General features: G+C 35.5%; 1 protein-coding gene across 1 annotated transcript in view; it reads left to right on the top strand.

Annotated features, from left to right (window-relative positions):
• KCNH5 (potassium voltage-gated channel subfamily H member 5) overlaps positions 1-24,673 on the top strand; it is a 264,845-nt gene that overhangs the window by 167,315 nt on the left and 72,857 nt on the right. Inside the window, exon 8 of the mRNA XM_026000547.2 lies at positions 1,423-1,622. Coding sequence (XP_025856332.1) covers positions 1,423-1,622 — 200 coding nt within the window. The remainder of the gene's footprint in view (positions 1-1,422; positions 1,623-24,673) is intronic.

Below are 24,673 nucleotides of genomic sequence, written 5' to 3'. Positions count from 1 at the left end.
ACTGTACACTCGAAACTAATATAACTGTAAGTTAACTACACTGGAAGTAAATGAATGAATGAATGAATGAATGAAGAAATGTCAGCACTATATTGTTCCTACTCAATTTTAACAAAATATGATCAGTCTTAAAAATTGTTCTGAACTGGCATCAAAATCCCTAAATAACAGCAAAAAACAACTGAGTAAATGCTTATAAAATCATAGCTTTCTGTGGTGAAATTATAATTTGTTATATTCAAAGAATAACTGTTCTTAAAAAAAATGAATGATTTTCTGAAAATAGATTAAGGTTTGGAAATTACTTCACTAGCTTGATTTTATACCACTTTCATCAAATGGATTTGGCTGATGAAACTGAAATGAAATAGACCGTACTGGGTTTAGAGGAGTCATTTTTCAAATGCTTAGAGGAGGTAGAATGGAAGTGACCACTAGCTGATGCCCCATTCTTTTGTGAAATGCTTGTGGAATGTATGTGGTTACTAAACATTGTGTTTATGAATATTAGGGGGAATAAAGTACTGCCCCTTTTCAAAAGAGCTTACTGTCAATCAAGGAATGGAACCAAAGGGACAGGATACAGTGGGGTGGGCGGGACTGGAGGTATGTTGAGTTTAGGCTGAACTCAATTATTTTTAAAAAGCTTTTACGAGAGGAAGTCAACATTAGTAGCCCTCCCACATCTGAAAAGAAAAGAGTTGGTAAATTATGGGTTGAGGGAGGAGGTAGCAGTCACGGGCATTAAAATCCCTACTGCACTCATAGGACTTTATAGATATATAGCAATGGTTTGCAAGTTGACTTTACTCTTAATTAAAATGATGGAATCAAATAAATTACAATACTGGGATTAAACATGATATTAAACATGAGTTTAATAACTGGAATTTTCAGGCACTTGTAAAGTTTTAATTTAGCTATTTATTCTAGTCCTATTTCCTTCTTTAAAAAATAGAACTCTTTAATTTGTCCTTACTCCCCATATTTCTGATGTTCTCTTGAAAATATTTATTAGCAGAGAAGTATTCCAAAAGCTGAAAGAGACAAGCAATGAATCATCAATCCCTGGAAAATTTAAATTGATCAGGCTTCATTCAGGAGGACACGGCAGCAAAATATCTTTTGCCTAAAGCTAGAATTTCTTCGGCAAATTCTAACTTTGGATTATCTAATTCTTCACTCTCATGTTTTGCCACATTGACTAGGATGGCACCTACACATAAAGTCACGTTTCTCATACTGATGGTAACATTTACTGAGTGAATACCAAATTCCAGGTACTCCTTTCAGGGGTTAATATGCATTAATCTTTAAAAGTTTATAAAAATATCTGTCAAATGATTCATTGATTTGGCCAATATTCATATTTATTTTTCACTTAGGATATTTATTTTATTTTCATTATTTCTTCTCTTTCAGCTCTTCTTTATGCAACTATTTTTGGAAATGTTACCACAATTTTCCAGCAAATGTATGCCAACACCAACCGATACCATGAGATGCTGAATAATGTGCGGGACTTTCTGAAACTCTATCAGGTCCCCAAAGGCCTTAGTGAACGAGTCATGGATTATATTGTCTCAACATGGTCCATGTCAAAGGGCATTGACACAGAGAAGGTATGGGTTATTATTATTGTTGTTATTTATTTTTCATTTCATTAGGATCTTCAGCTGCCTGTAGCTTTCTCACTCATATATTGCTTGTATAATTGCTTCATAAGTGTTCCTCTGTTTTTCATAAGTAACATATCAATCAATCGTAGTATCTATTGAGGGCTTAGAAGGTGCAAAGCACTCAACCATGAATCATTAATTTGGAAATTGTGGTTTCTGAAAACAACTAATTACTCCATTTCCCTAAAACACTTGTAACCACAGAGTAATTTGCTGCATTCCTCTAAAACTAAGTGCTGCTATCTCTCCTGGTCAATTTTATTCTTGTTTTCTCCTTTCATTTTTTGCCTATTTAAAATTTAGAAAGAAACTTCCTTGCTTATGAACTAAAAAATGTATGTCTTCAATGCTGTCCTCCACTCAAATCTTTCCTGACTCTCATACATGTTTACAAAACAACTTTTGATTCTTTATTTTCCTCTTTTCCTTACACATATCTATAAAGTGGATACCATCTTCCCATTCATCTGACATCTCTAATTTCTTGCTTGTCTCTTCATGAAACCTCTTCTAATTTTTCCCATCTATCTCATGTTAGGGGCAAAGGAGGACTCAAAGATCTCCTTAAAATAAACAAAACCAAATTAAAAAAATAAATTCTCACTTCCTACACCCAGCTGATTCACGTCAAATATGTATGGGGGATGATATGTAGGGCTTGTGCACGAGTTTTAGAGAAAACCAGTGTTGAGCTCTTTTTCTTTGTAAGCATCCGTGGATATGATTATTTTTAGGTACTGAATTTTGATATGATAATCAGATAGTACATTACTTTCCTTGCCGTTTCCCACAAATTTGATTTGTTCTTTTAATCATATGATGTTGACTTGGAGTTTTTCTTTAAGGTGTTCAATAAGCACCTTTCAATGTCAAAGGGAAAGAGCGAATGAGCAAAGTACATGTTCAGCTGGAGGAATTTCACTTAGGTAGTTTTAAGCCAGAGCAGCTATTGTTAAGAGAGGATGGTTGAGGGGATATTTAGGGACTGCATCTGGAAGAGTTGAGGGAAGGAGGCCTTCAAAGGAAGTGCAGGAGAGATCCTTGGGGGTAATTATTCGAGGGATCAAGAAAGAGGGTGAGATTTCTCCCTCTTTCAACATTTTATGAGCTGTGGTATTAATTTTCTAGTTAAATGGCCATTAAAATAGAATGTGTGACCACAGATGGGGAAAGGACAAACTACATTCTGTGGAATTTGATTTATATATGCCTGAGCCAAACAATATATGGTTAGAGGGGAGGTTATACAGAGAAGGAAGAGAACCTTTCACAGGGTACAGTGAGACTCAGTGTTTTAAGTATTAAGTATTAAGATGTTAAATGCATGTTGTCCTTTGAGGTCCACATTCAGTGAAACAGATCAAGAGGCAAAGGTGTACCTTATCAATCACCATCTCAGTCAGAAGCTTTTCTTTTCAGAAAATGCGGTACGGTCAACTGGTAGCTGGCAGAAAACATCAGCAAGATGATGTAATAAGGCCTTTTACGTTTGAAGAAACTGACTCATAGCCTATGCCACAGATCTGGTACCTGGCAGGTTTTGAGTCCCTGCTACTTTCTGTATTCCCAGATGCTGGGTTAGTTCAGGAAGGAAGCTGACTAGATTCTCACAAGTTTCCCCTCAAGGACCTGCTCACCTGTCTGCTTCATGATATAGTTAGGGTATGGCACTCTGACATGTGCTGTGTCCGGAAATGCACATGCCATGCAGCAGGAAACAATTTCTGACATCCTATTATTTACTTTTTTTTTTTTTAAGATTTTGTTTATTTATTCATGAGAAACACAGAGAGGAGAGAGAAAGAGAGGCAGAGGGAGAAGCAGGCTCCATACAGGGAGCCCAATGTGGGGCTTGATCCTGAGTCTCTGAGATCACACCCTGGGCTGAAGGTGGCGCTAAACCACCCGGGCTGCTCTTTGTTTTTGTTTTTATGTTTGGTTTGCTTGTTCTTCATTTGTGGTCACAGAAATGTACTTCTGATTAGTAAATATCCACAGAAAGTGGAGTCATAGGAAAAAACGATTGGGAGGTATAGGTAAAATAAAATGCTAGTTCAAATGAAAAGATTCTTAAAGAAAAAAGGCAAAATATTAAAGTGGATTAGCTTTTGGATAAGAAAAAATCACAGATGTGCCTCCTAACTGAATGGAGAGTACAGAAAGAGTAGTGATTTGTTTTGTTTTTTAAAGATTTTATTTATTTATTTGAGATAGAGAGCACGAGAGAGAAATATATATAGAAAGAGCACAAGCAGCGGGGAGGGGCAGAAGGAGAGGGAGAAGCAGTCTCTCCATTGAGCAGGGATCCTGATGCTGGCTGGATGCCAGGAACCTGAGATCCTGACCTGAGTCAAAGACAAAAGATTAACAGACTGAGCCACCCAGGTGCCCCAAAAGAGTAGTTTTTGGCTAAATGGAGAGGCAGAGTTAAATAACTGTGGCAAATATGAAAGGTTTGTTGTACACATATAAAACATATCTAAAGTTTAATGTGACAGCAACTGTCCATGCCTGCATTGATTTCTTCCAGCCTATTAAGAAAATCCCACCCAGATGTGTGAGAACTAGCTGTAACAGAACTGTAAATATAGGGATATACACCAATCTCTGGGCCTGCAATGGAGTTATGGGAGATTCTCATGAATTGTGTAGTCAAGAGGCTGAATTTAAAAATGCATTCTTAAAGAAAAGGACTCTGAACTATAGAGAACAAATTGATGGTAACCAGAAGGGAGAGGGTGAGGGTTGGGGGAAATAGGTAATGGAGATTAAGGAGTGCATTTGTGATGAGCACTGGGTACTGTATGGAAGTGTTAAATCACTATATTGTACACCTGAAACTAATATAACACTGTATATTAACTAACTGGAATTTTATTTTTTAAATTAAAAAAAATTTTAAAGATTTTTAAAAATTTATTTATTCATGAGACACACAGAGAAAGAGGCAGAGACATAGGTAGAGGGAGAAGCAGGCTCTCCGTGGGGAGCCCGATGAGGGACTCCATCCTAGGACCCAGGATCACAACCTGAGCCAAAGGCAGATGCTCAACCACTGAGCCACACAGGCATCCCCTAACTGGAATTTTAAATAAAAAATTTTAAAAATGCATTCCTAGCACACCATATACTCTACTGAACAAAAAGAAAACAAACATTGTCATTCAACTTTCTGGGTGGTAGAGAAATTCCAAACAGAGCAGAAGAGCCACATGCCTATTAGGCATTCAGTGATTTGACAAACAAAAAGTGTACATAACATGTAACTTTAAAATACGATAGTAAAGTATCAAAGTGTAGACATAAGAATTAGTAGCCAAAGCAAAGAGTGGGAATAAATATCTCAGAACTAGGTTTTACTATAGATAAGAACTGAATGTAAGTTAAAGGACATATCACAAAGAGGGAATTGATATTTAATATAATTATAAAATGAGCTAAAAAATCTCAGAAAATATTTGAGTTTCTCACATGGCCTAACATAAATATCAGATGGACTGAGTTAAATGTAAAAAATAAGAAACCATAAACTACTAAAAAGAAAATATGTGCCCATTTTAAAATTTATCTTTGGACATATTAAAGCAATGGAATACATAACAAAGTAACTGATAAATAGATTGGCTAGAAAATAATATTTTTCACACCAAAACCATGAAAATGAAAATGAGAGTATTTGCAACAAATATCACAAGTGAAAGATTAATTACCTTAATATGTAAAGTGATTTTGTAAATGAATAAGAATTAGGATACCCAAGGAAAAAAATGAGCTAAGTCCATAGTTGATTTATATAAATATACAAAAATACAAATTAGTAAAAAACATTCAAAAATGGTATTTTAACTTGTAATAAAAATTGAAACAGCAAGGGACCATTTTTAATATGTCAAATGGACAAAGATAATGCCCACTCTAGCAAAGGCTGTAGTGACCGATGCTATCATATAATTCTGGTTTGTACGTAATTTGGTGTGGTATTTCTTGAAAGCAGGTTGAGATAATACTTTAAACTGGGGGAAAAATAATAATTAAAAAAATAAACTGGCTCTATTGTATTTTTTTAATTTCTTTTTTTTAAAAAAAGATTATATTTATTTATTCATGAGAGACACACAGAGAGAGGCAGAGACACAGGTAGAGGGAGAAGCAGGCTCCATGCAGGGAGCCTGATGTGGGACTCAATCCCAGGATTCCAGGATCATGCCCTGGGCCAAAGGCAGGCGCTAAACTGCTGCACCACCTAGGGATCCCTGGTTCTATTCTAGAGCCCAGTCCTTCTACCTCTTTGCTTCTCTGTCCATATTCTCTCCTCCAGTGATATCATACAATTTTATGACTTTAAAAATGTATGCTAACACTGCCCAGATATACACATTCATCTTAGACCTGGTCTTGAACTACAGACTCCCCAATCCAGCTGCCTCCTCACATCCAGTGAAGCTGTCCAGAACTGAACTCTTCATTATCTCCCATAAACCTGCTCCATGGACATTCTTCCCTAAGAATGTTAATGGAAACTCTACCCCTCAGGTGCTTAGACAAACCTCTTCACATTAAAACCACCAAATCCTGCTGGCTCCACCTCCAGTTTTCACCACTCCATCGCCATTTCCTGGTCCAAGTCACCATTATGTTCTACCTGGGTAGAACCAAATAACTGCTCTGTCCCTTTATAGTATATTCTCAGCACAGCAGCCTTTGAGCTTATAAGGCTTTCATAATAAAGCTTTCTATTTTTCATCTATCTATCATCTATCTATCATCTATCACATTTTCATCTGTACTGCAAGCTTTTTTGATAATAATACAATTGACTGAGCTTGTTAAAATACAAAGGTGGAAAAAAGGAAATGAAAGATTGATGATAGTAATCAAATACATTCTATAATTCACAATCTTAGCAATATGATTGTACTTGAGGATGTAGCTTTAGTAAACAGCATCTGAATTTTAACAGTTATCCTGTATTTGATGTCGGAGACCTCTATTTGCCTTTCTATTCCTCAGTAAGCTGAATACTTTATCTTACTATATCTTACTTTATATCCATTTTGTTGATAGTCTCTTTCAGATATTTTATTAATGTTGATTGTTATCAGATTTAACGATGAATATATTCCGAAAAAGATTGAAATGTATGAAGTTAAATGTCTTTGTTCTAACGCTTCTCTTCTCTTGTTAGTTCCGAAGCAGTGAGATTTTTTTCAGTTGCTAATACAATAGAATTTAATGATGCATTGCAGCTAATTAGAGAAGAAACTTCGCCCCAATTACAGACATTTCCTTCTATCATTTCCACATGTTTAGTTTTATAGATTTTTTTTTAATTCAGCTTTATCTCATAAGCAAATTAATCACTGTGATTTAACTCAGTCTTACCTTGCCTTATGTGAATAATGCTTTCTCTAATACAAATTGTGGCATTTAAGTCAGGACTGACGAAGATTGTAGCATTTCTATCAGGAAAGGTTTTCTTAGGCAAGATATTCTATGTGGAATAGTGCTGAGATTAATTTTATTTAGTTGAAAGTATTTTATTGACTACTAATTGCTATAGTTGCTTTAGATTCTTTTCAAATTTAATAACCAAAATCCATCCTCTGGGCTTTGCTACTCATAACATTCTGTGCACTTAAAAGACTGAGAAATGGGTGGAATGAGTGAGGATTTAAAAAGGAAAAAGGAGATTATGGGGAAAAAATAGAAAGGATGATGAAGCTTAAAACCTTATCATTTTGTATTTTTCACTGTCATTTTTTTCCTAACATATAATTTGAAAAAGATCAGTAGAAAAAAGCTCTTTGGTCTTCATTTCTTGTTTCATGTGTTTTGTAATAAGCATAAAGTATCAGTAAGAAGATGTCATTATATGAAAAGTTCTGGCAGAATTATGCAAAACATTCAGGCAGAAATACGCCTTTAGAATTTAAACAAATTGAGATTTGAATATTTTAAAATCTTAGATTATTTTTTAACCGTATCTATCAAAGAAGTACTCTACTTCTAAATATGGTTGGCAACTTATTTTTTTTCCTACAAGTTAAAGCAACTTCCTTTTAGTCAATTTACTTTTATCTATTTTTTTTTAATTTAGAAAAGCATATCTAAATATTTTTCATTGTATTCCTAAATGTGACATACGGGGATGACATCTTCATACCTGGCATCATTTTCTTTGTTCATTATTTAAATATTTCAAGAGGTTCCTATGGCAATGTACAACTGAACCCAAGAGTGAAGGTAACAGCCTTCCCGGGAAAACTGTACAGACAAATGAAGTATGCTATGTTAAATAGATCACGTAAATACATACATGTGAACATTGTAAAATGAAATGGAATTAGTCTTTTTAAAATATTTTTGTTTTATTTTATTTTTTTAAATAATAAATTTATTTTTTATTGGTGTTCAATTTGTCAACATACAGAATAACACCCAGTGCTCATCCCGTCAAGTGCCCCCCTCAGTGCCCGCCACCCAGTCACCCCCACCCCCCGCCCTCCTCCCCTTTCACCACCCCTAGTTCGTTTCCCAGAGTGGAATTGGTCTTAATATGGACTAGTAGCACTCTTGTCTTTGGATGCAGAGAAGCAATAATCGTTCCAGTCTATGTTAATCAGATCATACGTAAAATATTGTGTTATAAAACTAGCTGGATATTTTTAAAGAAATACTATCAAATGACAGCACACTTACCGGAAAATAACCATGATGGCGTGAAGTTCTGGGAATCTTGTTATATGGTGGATAATGAAAGGAAATATGAATATTTAGCTTGGCTAATTGAAGACTTGGGGAGAGGTATGACAGGTGACTTAAAGTACTTTAAGCTTCAGTGATCTAGCTGCTTCATGAGAAAAGTAACTCCTTGCTAGTGAAGGATACAGGCAGAATATAGTACAAAATCAACTTGCACATACTGCCCCTAATTTAGTAATATTAAATATATTACATGATGATTGTCTCTGAATGAAGTACCATTATGTATCATATCTTATTTCAAATTCAGACACATATATTCAAGATATCCTATATAAAAGTTATAGAATAAGATTCTATAGTAAGTCAGTAATTATTTTCCCAACAATTTTTATTTTTATTAAAAAAATTTTTTTTAATTCATTAGAGACACACAAAGAGAGGCAGAGACACAGGCAGAAGGCAAAACAGGTTATCTGCAGGGAGCCTGATGCGGGTCTTGATCCTAGGATCCCAGGATCATCACCTGAGCCAAAGGCATATGCTCAACCACTGAGCCACCTGGGTGCCCCCCCTCCAACAATTTTTTTATTAGTACATCTATGTATTGTAGTTTTACAAATGAGACTAATTTTTAAAAAAATTCTTAGAGTCACAGAATACCTGATGGGGCTAAGCTAGACCATGCCCAGAGACAAATGACACATATTTTCTGTGGTTGTTAAGTAACCTGTTTGTTGAGCAAAAGAGACTGCGTAGTCTGTCCTTGTAAGGGACTACTCCTCAGCCTGTTTGTAGAAGCATCATGCCCCAAATTCCTGAGAACTCTGAACTTTCTACCTGTCTAGAAATGTGGTAAGGGAACTTAACAATTGTCATGGCCACATGTGTGGCTTATTTGTTACCCACTGAAATAGTGTGAAGCATTCAGAGTCATTATGGACATCTCTCTGTTCTAACTGACCTACAGGCTTTCTCTGAAAATGTAGATTTTATCTGAAAATTCTTTCCATGTGTTGGAAATTAAAATGATATTCAAGGGTTTGAGAGAAACATGACAAGTAAAGGAGAATTTTCTCTGATAGTTTTTCAGAACATTAAAGTGTATATATAGTTTGTCATGGCTTTTGGCATGGTTAAGAGTGCTCCATGCAAAATTTATATTACTGTTAGCTGATATAATTATTAGTAAACTTTCTGTGGCCAGATAGTAGGCCATATTATTTTGCTCTAGTAAGATAGGGAGACATAGTATGGCTGAAATAAACCCTGAGGGACCCAAACGTCTCTCCAGGAATATTAAGTGTATTCTTTTCTTTTCTTTTTTCTTAGAGAGGGAGAAGGGAGAGAGAAAAGAGGGTAGAGAATCTTAAGCAGGCTCCATGCCCAGTGCAGAACCAGACACAGAGCTCGATCTCACAACTCTGAGATCATGACCTGAGCAAAAATCAAGAGTCAGACGCTTAACTCACTAGGTCACCCAAGCATCTTTTTATATGCCATGTTGAAACTACTTGAGTGCAGTAGGATGGGCCAGCTTGTATTTCATTTTCTTACCAATCTGCCACTAGTCTCTGAGGAAGGGACTAAGAAATCATTTGATATCTATAGTCTAGGAAAGAGAAGATGGACTTGTTTATTTAGGGCAATGGATGACTTTCTCAGTAACATGGCTTTGTATAGACCAGGAAGATTGGGTTTCATTCTTCTGTGTTCACATCTATTGGAGATACAAACATCCATCTTACTTACTTGTCCAGAAGATGAAAAATACTCTTGTAGTATTTTAATAAGAGAACAATAACAAGTGCTAACAAATAATTTAGTCTATGGCGGTTATAATTTATTTCTCCCTTTACCAGTTATAAATTATGAGAACTTGGTCATACCTGGCACCATTTTTAATCTTGATCTTTAATTTTAGTATTTGGTGCATACTGTCATCTTCAAATATAGATGAAAATAGAACCTCAATTGTAGAATAATTTGGATGAATAAAATATTTCTATATACATACTAAACACAAATATATTTTAGACTTAGGGGGAAAATTAAATCATGAATGTTTCCACATGCTGCAGACAGTGTTATAATATGAGTAGGTGTGTGGATCCAACCTGTTATTTTGTTCTGAGCTGCCTCGATTGATTTGTTTTCAAACTCTCACTAGAGTAAATCTGCAGAAATGTCTATTGAAAAACCTATTTTTGAATGAGATCATAGTGTTTCCTACAATTTTTGCAGTTTACTAGACAAAGGTAGAATTATGCAGATGGTTGGATTTTATAAACTGAACTTAAAAAAAAGATGTTGCCATTCCTGTGATTTCTGTTGTTATTATTTGACTGTACTTGTTACATTTGATTTTTCTTCCAGAGCTCTGTGGCTTTCTATTCCTTAGCCACTTTCCCATCTCTCTTCTGGTTCTTATGATAATGCCTGAAAGATGCCTGTATCTTGACTCATGCTGATTGTTTTTTTAATTTGGGATTCATTTATAGTCTATGAAGTACTGAAAAGCCACTTTTAGCTCCTTTACTAGTCGTGCCAAATAACCATAGGCATCTTTGTCTGGCACAGCAGAAGGCAGCAAGAGGGAGGAGAAAATAAATACATTAAAAGAAAAAGAAAAACTGTTATGTAAGAAAGAGATTCCGCTAGTTGTTCACTGCCAATTGCCTGAAATGCTGCTTCATGCCCTCCTCCTGGGCATGGTCCTGGAGTCAAGGAGAGGAACACATGGCTATGCAATCTGGTGGTTTTCTCTCAGGCTTTGTTTTTATGAGTCTTGACCTGTCTTGAGACTAGACCTTCAGGCATTCTCTTCTTTTGTCACATTAGCGTTTTTTCTGATTTCTTTATTTGTGGAATTTTCGTGAGAAAGTATTCACTTCCCTCATTTCTCCTGGGGTATCTTTGAGATACAGAAGATAGCCATTAAAAAAGGACCTATATTATGGTAGAATTTATAAATGGAGAAATAGTCTATCCTTTAAAATTTACCTCCACCTCCAACAGAAATATGGTTTTGTAGGATATTGTGCAATTGCTATGGAGTGGAAAATAAAGATAGACACAATCCATGCTCTTGTGGTGTTCAGCATCTCAAGGGGGATGAAAGACTGAAACACCAACAGAGACAACATATGATTCCAAATCATAATGATTCTTAAAATACAACATAGGGAGCTACGCAAGATTTTTAAAAAGGGGGGGGGTGAATCTAATTTAGGTTGGAAGGGTGTGGGTCAAAGAAGAAGCAATAGAATTTGGACATGAAAGCTTGTTAGAAACTGAAACTCTTCACATATCTTATAATAAAACACAAATTACCTATGTGCTCATCATAAAGTTACTGGTTTGAACATGGAAAAGAATAGAAAGGAGAAAAAGCAAAGATCCAGTTAGTCCATTAAGTACTAATAAATTATTAATTAAACAACATTAATTAACTGTACATGGCCTGCACATTCCATTTGCCGTAGAATAATTTCAGCTGATAATTTCAATTGATCATTCACATTGGTAAAAATCTTACTCTAAAGCCAATGACAAAAAAAATAAATAAAGCCAATGACAACACATAAATTGATATGGGATGTACTGACCTCATTAGTACCCTAATCCTGATTAAACTAACCAACATATATCTGTTTAGAACTGGATCTACTGCCTTTGTGGGCAAGTGTCAAAGAATAATACATTCATGACCTGAGAATAGCTTTACTCATTCTGTTATCATCACTTCTGCCAAGGATGAAAAATGTTAGAAGAATATTTTATAACCATCTTGTCTTTCCAAATAAAGTTTCTCTACTCTTCCAACTCCTCATTTTCCTGTATTTCCAAAATGAATCCCATTAGCATTGATTGGAATTGCATTGTTATAATTTCAGAGTTAAACCAAACAGCAGAAACTATCTGAAAACTTGTACAGGTCAGTCAGGATGAGATATATAGTAAGCTCAGGAGAAGCAATTATAGAGCCTTCAGGAGGCTGAGGAGAAGAAATTATAGAGCCTTCAACTCTGCACTAGAGGTGTTATAGATAATTCCTCTAGTGCAGAGTTGAAGGTTCCACTCCTGGAAGCCAACGTGAAGATGAATGGATTCCACAGTTTGGGTACAAACTAGAGGGTGGTATAGGTGGGGTACGATGGACAAAATGCTAGGCCAATAATAAGGAGACTTGAGTTCTAGTCAGCTAGTCTCCTAGTCTAGTTGTCACATTCCATTTAGATGATCAATCACTTTAACTCACTCAGATTCAGGATATCTATTCTTTCATGATATTTCGATTTTTCAGATTAAAATTTAAACATATATCTGGGAAGTTTTGTGTGAAATATTAGAAGTTTCCTGTTAGCACCCAGGAAGAAAACATAAGGCAGTCTAATTTAAATAGTATAATATTATAACCCTGCATCAAACTTTATCTTGGGACAGTGAATGAGAAATCAATGGGAAGTAGCCTTCTTAGGAGGAACCAGTCACCATTAGCAGAGAAATAACCAAACCCAGCCATCAAGTCACACCTAGAGGTTTCACGTAAGATTCCTCTTGTCTAGGGCACTATTTAAAATGCCAGTACCTCCAAAGAGATTTTCCCTATTTAATCTGTCAGGTAGTACTTGGCTTCAGAGTGTATTGTAAAGCAGTAAAATCAATGGTCACATAATTTTACATATGTTTAATGATTCATATACTTCAATAAATCACAGAGCACAATATGATTAGAAGCAATTCCTTTATTTAACATTCTCAACACAGTTGAGAACCGTCCTTCCGTATGATAAGAAAACAAACAGAAACCAAACCCCAGATCCTCTTTATTGCTAATGGTAACACTTTATTATCATTTTAATTTTCTGTTAAAAAGACTTTGATTTAACAATGGCTTATTAACTTTGTAAAATTGTGTATGGTTAGGGGAAAAAATGGAAAATTTTTTCTAAAAGAAGGTAGAATTGTCTATGCTGAGAGCTGAAGCCTGACAAGAAGTTTCATCAAGAATTCATAAGTATTTAGATAAATATTGATGTATAAGTTGATGTTTGCTTTAAAGACCTATTTCCTGTCCCAATCTCTCTCTTTTTTTTTTTTTGTACAAGATTTATTTATTTATTTGAGAGTGCGCAAGTGAGTGGGGTGGTGGTGGGGGGCAGAGGGAGACAGAATCTTAAGCAGATTCCCTGTTGAGCATGGAGCCTCACCTGTATCTCAGTCTTATGATCTTGAGATCATGGCCCAGGTGCCCCTGTTTCCTTTTCCAATCTTGAAAAATAAATTTTGATTAAGCCTCTAGATTAAAGACATTGTTCTAGCAGTGCAATAGTGAATGAGACAGTCCTGTCCCAGTGAACTTACATTCTTACTTCTGCTTTCTTTGACCTACTGATACTGTTTTATGGTTACACCAAGAGGTACTTGGCCTCTGGGCCTGGAATACCTGGAAGAATGCAAACCAAGAATCAGAGGTAATGGAATACATATTTAGTCTATGTAATGCAGAGAAAATGTCTGATTCTGATTCCCAGGGTTTTGACTCCAAAGTCAATGTTCTTTGACCCACACCACTCACCTATTGTGTTCCACATGCTATGCCACACTCTGGAGATGAAGCTCTGAGAAAGACAGGGAGGATTCATGACTTATGAAACTTACAGTTTAGTGGGGGAGACAGAGAAGAACATTAATATTTTCCAGTTCCCTAATAAAGATTTAAACGAAGCGTTAGTGTTCAAGGTAAAAAACATATTGTATTTATTTGTAACTTTGGTTTTTTTCCTTAACATAGAGAAGGATGGTTCTCACCTGCATTGGGAATGGTGAAGTAAATGCATTATTCCTTTTTTTTTTTAAGTGCACTATTCCTAAACATGCTGTACACTGTGATGCATTGAAGTCTCTGAGTTTTTATAAGCATATTACAATTATGTGATCTTTGATTGTTACTTTGCAATAATGATAGCCAGATAATAACATGATTATGACAATTCTTGCTTCTGTTTTTATTAATCAGTAAGAGGTATATAATTTTACTAAACTGAATTGGTGTAATTACAATCAGGAACAATGAAACTTGGAATTTTAATGAGCTTATGCCACCTAACTTCGTATGAATATTAGATTAATATTAGAGTTTCCCAATACTTAAATAAATGTTCTTATACTCTTTTTTTAAAAGATTTATTTATTTAGGATATATATATAGAGAGAGGCAGAGACACAGGAGGAGGGAGAAACAGGCTCCATGCCAGGAGCCCGACGTGGGACTCGATCCTGGGACTGCAGGATCACGCCCTGGGCCAAAGGCAGGCGCTAAACCACTGAGCCACCCAGGGATCCCCCCAATGTTCTTATACCCTTACTGGTGTTGGGGTTGAGAAAAGCTGCTTTCATTTATACAAGCATTTAGTACGCAGCATTTCAGAAATATACACAGATTTTATTTTCTTAAATTCCCTTGAAGAACCTAAATTTTCTTAAGAACTTAATATTTTAGGAGTGCCTAGGTGGTTCAGTTGGTTAGGCATCTGACTGTTGATTTCAGCTCATGATCTCAGGGTTCTGAGATTGAGCCCCAAATTGGACTCCAAGCTCAGTGAGGAGTCTGCTTGAGATACTCTGTCCTTCCCTCCAGATTCTCTCTCTCTCTCAAATAAATAAATAAATCTTTTAAAAAAATTAATATTTTAATGCAAATTTCAGAAGGGCATCAAACTTACTACTTGTGTAAGACAGATATACAACAAAAACATCTGGTTCTATAATCTAAATTTGGTGAATACTAGAGCTAATATTCCTGATACTAAATTTACCTTTAATTGGTTTTAAGAAAGTTCTTCAACTGAAATCTTTCTACATGCTCACAGAGAATTTCATTTATTTAGCTTTTTGAGGGTTACTGTTAAAGTTTCAAAAATAAGACAAAAGATTTGAAAGTAAAACAAACAAAAATCCCCAAAATTCTAATTTTCTGTCTTCATACTTCATTTTTAAAATAGTTTATAGGAGATTCAAAAAGTGTTGAGAGAAAAACCCAAATATTGATGTTATGACCTTTACTTTCTAAGTAATAAAACATGTGACATGAGATTATCATGTAATCTTAGTACACCTCTATTGCCTCTATTGGCAATGGCACATAAGAGTGTTAGTGGCAAAATGTGCCTTGGTTCACAGAAGTAAACTTTCCAGTTGACTGAGACTTGTACTTTCCTACAGTTATTTAAGGATCTTGTGAAAATCCTTTTAAATGTTAGCATTTTCCTTAATATTTATATAAAAATATTACCTATTACATAAGTTAGGACACTATTTTTGTCACAAAGTAACACTATACTGCCTCATGAATTTAGACACGTTTTCGTTTTTTTCCTATAATTCCAAATATAACAGAGAAAGACAGTTTAGTCATTATGATATTATGGATAACCTCTTAAAATAGCTATCCCAAATGCAATTTATCCTTATGTTTGTTCATATTTGTATTGACTTTCACACAAAATTATAGGCTTTTCCTAAATTAAAATCAGTATAAAATAAGACAGTGCATTACCCAACATGAACACATACACATGTAGGTAAATGGTTAAACACCATAGAGGTGTCTGGCCACCTGGAGTGTCATTGTTACTGAAGTTGATCATATTGAGCTTTTGGTTTTCCTGGCAGCTGAATTAAAAGAACAATGTTTTTCTCTAATAAAGGAAGCAAACACATTTTTCTAAGGAGTTAAATATTTTCTTCCAGCATTGAATCCAAAAAGAACTTTGCATGTGAGACTTTTTGTTTGCAAGCAATAAAGCATATTAGTCAATATCAGGTATCTACAAACTTTTTGTATAAAGAACCAGATAGTACATCATTTAGACTTTGTGGGCCCTATGGTCTTTGTCTCAACTACGTAACTTTGCTATTGTGGTGTGAAAAGAGTGATAGACAATAAGAAGTAAATAAATGAATATTTCTGTGTCCCAGTAAAACCTTGTTTGTGGACACTTTGCATTTCATATATTTTCAAGTGTAATGAAGTACATTTTTCTTTTGATTTTTTTCCCCAATCATTTAAAAATGTAAAAGCCATTCTTAGCTTGGTGGCTGTACAAATACAGTTTTTTTTGGGTCAGATTTGGCCTTCAGGTTATAGTTTGATGACCTCTGCTTAAAATTATTGGATATTTAGTCAGATTGCACCAGATTTCTATCCTATTCAAAACTGCAGCATCTCCACCCCTAAAATTCTTAGGTACCTTCCCTGATTTAGCTTTCTTCACAGAACTTCTCATAACCTGAGGTATTATATAAATAGTTCTCTTCTTTGTTAAAAAATTAGAATAATTCTTAGAATTATTAGAATAAATATTTCATGCAGGAAGGCAATTTGCCTCGTTCCCCCCCCGCCCCCCACTGCTAAGTAATTAGCATCTAGATAGCAATTGGTACATGGTGAGGGCTCAATAAATCTTTATTTTATCAATAGATGTAATTCTGGTGTCATAGGGGCATATCAATTTGGAAAGCATTAGTATATAAAAGATTATCAACACCTAGCTATAATCATTCAAAATGACATTATGGCTAAGAAAGAGAAAAGAGTATAAGATCAAGCTTTGAGAAGCTCCTACAGGTAGATGTCAGGCAGATGAGAAAGGACTAGAAAGAACACTGAGCAGTAGCTGGTGATATCAGATGAAAAGTGGAGATACTTGATTTTATGTAAGCCAAGAGAGAAAATGAACAACTGTTTTGAAGTCTTCTAAAAGGCACATAAAATAAAATGTGAAAAATTCCATTTATATTTTGCAACATGGAGCTTATTGGTGGACTTGATAAAAACAGATTTACTAGAGTAGTGGAGACAGATGCAACATTGGAGTGAGGAGGAGTAATGTGTAATAATTAAGACAGTGTGATTTTGGCATAGGGACAGTCAAATTGACATATGGTAATGGCATAAGATAATGAGCCTAAAAATTACCCCAAACATATGGGAAGATTTTAGATGTGTCAGAGACAGGGGAATGTAGATCTGTGGGAAAGGTCAGACCATTCAATAATTATATCATTGGGATTAATGGTTAACCATATGGGAAAAAATTTTAAATTTAATTTTTTCCATCCCACAGCAATCAATTCTGGTCTTCAAAGATTTAAATATTAAAAACTGTCATTTTTTTCACAGAAGTAGAAAAAAATTCTAAAATTCATATGGAACTACAATGGGCACTAAATAGTCAAAACAATCTTCAGAAAGAACACACCTGGAAGTATCACACTTCCTGATTACAAAGTATTTGCAAATCTACAGTAATTAAAACAAGATGGTACTGACGTAAAGACATATAGACCGGGGATCCTTGGGTGGCTCAGCAGTTTAGCGCCTGCCTTTGGCTCGGGGCGCGATCCTGGAGTCCCGGGATCGAGTCCCATGTCGGGCTCCCGGCGTGGAGCCTGCTTCTCCCTCCTCCTGTGTCTCTGCCTCTCTCTCTCTCTCTCTCTCTCATAAATAAATAAGTCTAAAAAAAAAAGAGAAAAAAAGACATACAGAGCCAAGAACAATTAATTTTTGACAAGAATACCAAAGAACATAAAATGGGGAAAGGATAGTCTCATCAACAAATTGTGTTGGGAAAACTAAATATTTACACTCAAAAGGATGAAATTAGATCATTATCTTACACCATATACAAAAATCAACTCAAAACTAAAGATTTGAAATTAAGACCTGAAACTATAGTACTCCTAGAAAGAAACACAGGGGAAGCTTCTTGACATTGGTCTTGGCAATGATTTTTTGAATAACACCAAAAACAGGCAATAAAATTGGTAAAAGACAAGTGGAACTACATCAAACTAAAAAGTGTCTGCATAACAAAGGAAGACATTAAAAAAGTAAAAAGGCAGGTTATGAATGGGAGAAATATTTGTTAGCACTACGTTTGATAATGAGTTAATATCCAAAATATATAAGGAACCCATATAATTCAATAGTAAAAAAATAACTCAATTAAAAAATGGACCAAGGACTTGAATTGAACATTCTTCATAGAAGACGTACAAATGACCAGCAGATATCTGAAAAGATGCTCAACATCCCTAATCAGGGAAATGAAAATGAAAATCATATTGAGGTGTCACCTGGTGTCTATTAGAATGGCTGTTACAGTTAGAAAGAGAGAGATACCTGTTGGCAAGGATGTGGGGAAATTGGAACTCTTGTACGCTATCTGTGGGAATGTAAAATGGTGCAGCTGCTGTGGAGAACAGTATGCAAGTTTTTCAAAAATTAAGAATAAAACTAATGTGCCGGGGTGGCTCATTCAGTTAAGCGTCATAATCCCAGGGTCCTGGGATGGAGCCCCATGTCAGGCTCCTGCTCAGTGGGGAGTTTGCTTCTCCTTTTCCCTCTGTGCCTGTCCCCACTCATTTGCTCTCTCTCACTCTCTCTCTCTAATAAATACATAAAATCTTAAAAAAAAATAGAACTACCATATGATCCAGCAATCCTACTTCTAGGTATTTATCCAAAATAATTGAAATCAGGATCTCAGTGAGATATTTGCCCTCTGATGTTCACTACAACATTATTCACAACAGCCAACATGTACAAAAATTTTAAATCTATTAGTGGATAAATGGATAAGGAAAACATTATACACATACAAAGGAATAATATTTAACCTTAAAAGGAGGGAATCCTGCCATTTGTAACAATATCTATGAAACAGGAGGACATTATGCTACGTGAAATAAGCCACTCACAGAAGGACAAATACTGCATATTCTGTTTACATTACATATCTAAAATAGTTAAATTCTTAGAAACAGAGAATAGAATGGTGGCTGCCAGAGACTGGGAGAAGGGGCAATGGTGACTTGCTTTCCACGGGTATAAAGTTTCAGGTATGCAAGATGACTAAGTTCTAGAGATCTCTACATACTTGGCATACTGTGTCTATGGTTAATAATACTCTATTGCACACTTAGACATTTGTTAAAATGGTACATCTCATGTTAAGTGTCCTACCACAATAAGGAAAATAATATGTAGAAAATCTTTGATTAAATATATTTTTTTAAATTAATTTTTATTGGTGTTCAATTTACCAACATACAGAAAAACACCCAGTGCTCATCCTGTCAAGTGTCCACCTCAGTGCCCCTCACCCATTCCCCTCCAACACCCACCCTCCTCCCCTTCCACCACCCCTAGTTCGTTTCCCCGAGTTAGGAGTCTTTATGTTCTGTCTCCCTTCCTGATATTTCCCAACATTTCTTTTCTTATGCTGAGTGAAATAAGTCAATCAAAGAAGGACAAACAGTGTATGTTCTCATTCATTTGGGGAATATGAATAATAGTGAAAGGGAATATAAAGGAAGGGGAAAGGAAAAGATTAAATATATTTTTAATTTCTTAAACATGACACAATTTGACTAACAAAGACATATTAATAAATTTAATTTTAGTAAAATTAACACTTTGTTCATCAAATTATACCACAAGAAAAGTGAAAAGAATAATCTACAAATTGGGAGAAAATACTGAAATATAATTAATCAGTAAAGGATTAGCCTCCAGAATATATAAAGAGTTCCTATGAATTAATAAGAAAAAGATAGATAACCCAGTAGAAAGATAGAAAACAGATAAAACAGACACTTCTCAGTAGAGGAAATACAACTGAAAAACACAATCTGACCTCTAGATTCCCATAATATAATCGTGGTAGCCAAACTTTGCTCACAAATCTTCTTCCCAAATCTTTAGACTAACAAGGAGAACAAATAAAGTCACCCTTAGAGTATAGCTAATGCTCATATAAGAGACAGGGAATAGTGTAAATATTTATACTGAACTGAACATTTTTTACATGTCCAAACCAAAAGAGTAGACTCTGGGATGCACAAGAGAGCTGGGAGTCAGGAGGAAAATATACAGAACAGATGAAGAGGATTGTGGTCTTAGTCATGATGGAGGTGGAAAACAGTGACTGGCATTCTGTGTCAGAAAGAACAATCCCATCCAGAATGTAAAGTACTGAGGACAGGGCTGAGACTTAGTGAACCAGAGTACATGCTTTTGTGGAATTGAGCAGGTTGGGGTGTGCTTAGGAGAAGAATAAATAGTTTGGGGAAGGCCATACTTCTGGGGAAAAGGAAAACCTTGGAAGACTGATGTTTTTCTTGGAAGCTTTGTGGTGACAAGCTGAAAGGGAGTGTCTGAAGAGAAGAGGATCAGATCCAAATTGTATTGTTTATGAAGAAATTGCACTTAACTGCTGAAACAGAGAAGGGTGCCTTTGAACTAAGCGATCTGGTAAGATACAGAAGAAGACTTCCCCCCTGCACTCTTGCATTTCTCACCTCCTCCTTCCCTTACACACAGAGGACTATTTACTTTTGCTGGTTAAAAAACATAAATAATGATAAAAAGGAGAAAAGGGAGAGTTCATATATAGATTTAGTATATAAAGATACTGGAAAAGAAATCAGAAAATAAAACTTTCAACATGAAAGCACACTCCTACAAAAAGCTATAGTACAGAAGAAAATGGATTTAACACGCAAATTAAATTAAATATAGTGAAACAAGAGATTTAAGATAAGGAAGAACTTCAGTCATAAATCCAAAAAATGAGTGTAGAAAGAGAAAGAGAGCTAATCAAAGTCAGAAAATAAACAAAGGAAAAAAGATAATCTTGCAAGCAAGACTAAATTACAAGTGCCCACATTTTATCTTTTATTATATAATAATAGTTATAAGAAGATATATAGAGAATTAAGTAAAAGCAAAAAAAAAATTGATGAAACTGAAATACACAAAGAGATATACCATGGGCATACATGTGTTAGAGAAGACAGGCATAAAGACCCAACATCTATTAAATTCGTGCCTACCAAACATGAAATAAAAAGAACAGAACTGATGTTTAAACAGTTTTGTAATTCAAGAAAGCAACTTAAAACCCTAAACTACATACCTGGCCCACTGCATACTGGGGAATATGGACCTGTTACCATAAATGTCAGTGTATGTCCTACATACCTTGTAAATGTCCAGAAAATATAGTAGACATCCTAGGTATTGACAAGTGCCCATTTTATGTTCATTGTTTTAAAATAGAAGTATTTATCAGAATTGTGTGATATTATTTAGCCAAAGAGAGCTGAATCACAGATGGGGTTTTCATAGATAACATATAATAGGAAAGAGTCATACAAAGTGTTTACAATAAGGAACCATAGAAATCTATGCTAGACATTTGAAAAATGAAGACAGGAGAGGTCAAATTGGTAGAGAAGGTGTTGGGGATGATCAATAGCTTGGAGATCTTAGTGGGGTTAAGCAAGTGCTGCTGACAGTGTGTGTGAATATGATATTGGGTGTTTAGAGGCATTTACTTCTACAATGACTGAACTTTCCACACCACCAGTCTATAAATGTGCTAATACGGTGCTCCATGACAGTCTGTACCTTGTATCAGGGAAATGTCTGAGCTTTCTTAGTCAGTCTCTCTGAAATAGAGAAACTTTTGAGAGGGCATGAGCTAAATGCAGAAAATGATTGCATTTATTATGAGAGTGAGTGTGATAAGATCAAAGGTCAGTTTGAGGAGCAGGAAGGATATAAGAAGATTAGAAAGGTCAGGGCAGTGGATAGATGGCCATGTTGCTGTAAACTGATGAGGGTGTTGTCAGGGAGCTGGGTTTTACAAAAGGTGCCAGAGTCTGGGGATCTTTTAGGAAGTGTTTTCAAAAGGTCACCTGCTGTTATGAGAGCCATAATAGATAGCATTCTGAATCAGGCTTAGGGTCTGTAGTCAAATGTGCCTGGCACTGTCACAAGTTGACCTGGGATAAATTTATGTTAAATATCTCTGTATCCAGAAGCAATGGTATGTTATAGAAAGAGCAAAAGGGCTTTGAAGTCACCCAAATCATGGATCTGTTAATAACCTTTGTAAAATGGAAAGAATAGTACATACATTGTATAGATTTGGTGAGGATTAAATTGTTACCATTGTTTCCTCTTTCATTTTTTTTTATTATTTATTTATGAGAGTCATACAGAGAGAGAGAGAGAGGCAGAGACACAGGCAGAGGGAGAAGCAGGCTCCATGCACCGGGAGCCCGACGTGGGATTCGATCCCGGGTCTCCAGGATCGCGCCCTGGGCCAAAGGCAGGCGCCAAACCGCTGCGCCACCCAGGGATCCCTGTTTCCTCTTTCAAAGTCTGAACCAATTGAATCTAAGGAAACAATATTGAAATCTCTGCTGAGCTGGGTTTGAGCCTTAGTAGAGGGGTATTTGGTTTGCCACTCTGAGAAAATTTTAGATACTGTGATTTCATAAAAAGGCCTGAAGCCGCTCACCATCCCAGGAAAGATATCTTTTAAGTCACTTTATGCTTCCCCAGACTGTTGCTCATATCTCGTTGATAAAGTAGTAGAGGTTTTTTTGTTTGTTTATTTGTATTTTGGTTAAAAGATTTTAATGGATTAGAAGCTTCTGAAGATAGTGACTGTGTGTTGTTGTTTGTCTACATCCAAAGACATAGCTTGTTTCTGGCATTCATAGGTGACCATCAATCGATGAGCAAATGAAATAGCAAACAATGACAAAACTGTTTCAGAGTGCTTTGAAGACCTCTGTGAACTTAGAGAAGGAGTTATTCACTTTTTTTGGAAACTGCTCCCTTGGTGTATTAGATTAGATAACTTTTGCAAATCTAATATAAAGGATTCATTAAAGGGAAAAATAATAGTGCAAAGATTCTGTTGAGGTAGAAAACATCACCAAGGGCCAAACTCTGTCTAAATGAAATTTGCAAGAAAGTTTTGAAGTGTTCTGGGTATTTAAGAAGATGGAACTAGTATATTATAGAGAACTCTGTTATAAAATGCAAGGTTGCACATTGATTTCCCAAAGCAAAGATTTTTTTTTTGGTTAAAACCCTTGACGTGTTGGGTTGTGACTAATGCCTCAGGTCAGAAATTTGTCATTAGGTCTGCTACCCTGGAGCAGAAGGACAAACTAAAATTGTCCCTGGTGAGATTCAGCTCATCTTACTGCCAAGCTGGCACATGTAGATCCAGGGTCATGAACAGCTCTCCTACCAAGTGGCCTTCTCAAGTATTTTGGGCTTTATAAAAAGTAGCACTTAATAGAAGTGTGTTAATGGAAATGAACCCTACACCCTGTTATTAGTTTGTATTCCAGGGGTCCTGGCTGTTTGGAGGGCTCTTTGTCTCTTCCTCAAAAGAGAGGAACAAAACTTTTAGCTGTTTCTAAAAAGAAACAGTTTTTTATTTTGAGATCATTGTAGATTCACATGCTTATAGAAAATAATACAGAGAGATTCTATATATACCCTTCAGCCAGTTTCTCTCATAACCAGAAAATTGACATTGATAGGAATCAGCAAACTTATTCAGATTTCACCTTGTTTTACACACACGCTTATGTGTGTGTGTGTGTGATTTTATGCCAAACAACTTTATCACAAGTGTAGATTCATGTAGTCACCACCATAGTCAAGATACAGAAGAGTTCCATTACCTGGATCTCTTGTGCTACCCTCTCACTTCGTCAGCCCCTTCTCTCCCCACCTCCTTCCTGAATCCTGGCAACCACTGATCCATCTATTCTCTATCTTTTTAATTGGTCATTTCAAGAACGCTATATAAATAGAATCATGTAAACTTTTGAGATTAGCTTTTTTTCATTGAGCATAATTTCCTTGAGATCCATCCAAATTATTGCATGGATCAATGTTTGTTCCTTTTTATTGCTGAATAGGATGCCATGGCATAGATGTACAACAGTTTGTCCAACTAGTTACCTGCTGAAGGAAATTTGCATTATTTTCAACTTGGAGCTATTGTAAAATAGAGTTGCTATAAACATTAATGTACAGGTTTTTGTGTGAATTTAAATTTTCATTTCTCTGGGCTAAACACCCAAGCATGCAATTATGGGTCATATGGTAAACACATGCTTAGTTTTGCATGAAATCACCCTTCTCTTTTACAGAGTGGATGTATTTTGTATATACCCAGCAGTAGATGTGCAATCTAGTTTCTCTGATCCTCATATCATTTAGGGCTATCATAATCTTTTATTTTAGATACGCAGTGATATCACATTGTAGGCTTAATTTGTATTTCCCTAATGGATAATAATGTCGAACATGTTTTCATGTATTTATTTTTTTATCTGTATATTCTCTTCAGTGAAACATCTCTTCATGTCTTTTGCCCATATTCTAATTGGGTTTCTTCTAATGT

The sequence above is a fragment of the Vulpes vulpes genome, chromosome 6 (genome assembly GCF_048418805.1).
Source record: "Vulpes vulpes isolate BD-2025 chromosome 6, VulVul3, whole genome shotgun sequence".
Taxonomy (NCBI): Eukaryota; Metazoa; Chordata; class Mammalia; order Carnivora; family Canidae; genus Vulpes; species Vulpes vulpes.
The sequence above is the reverse complement of the archived record's forward strand: the minus strand, read 5'-3'. Positions and strand labels throughout refer to the sequence as shown.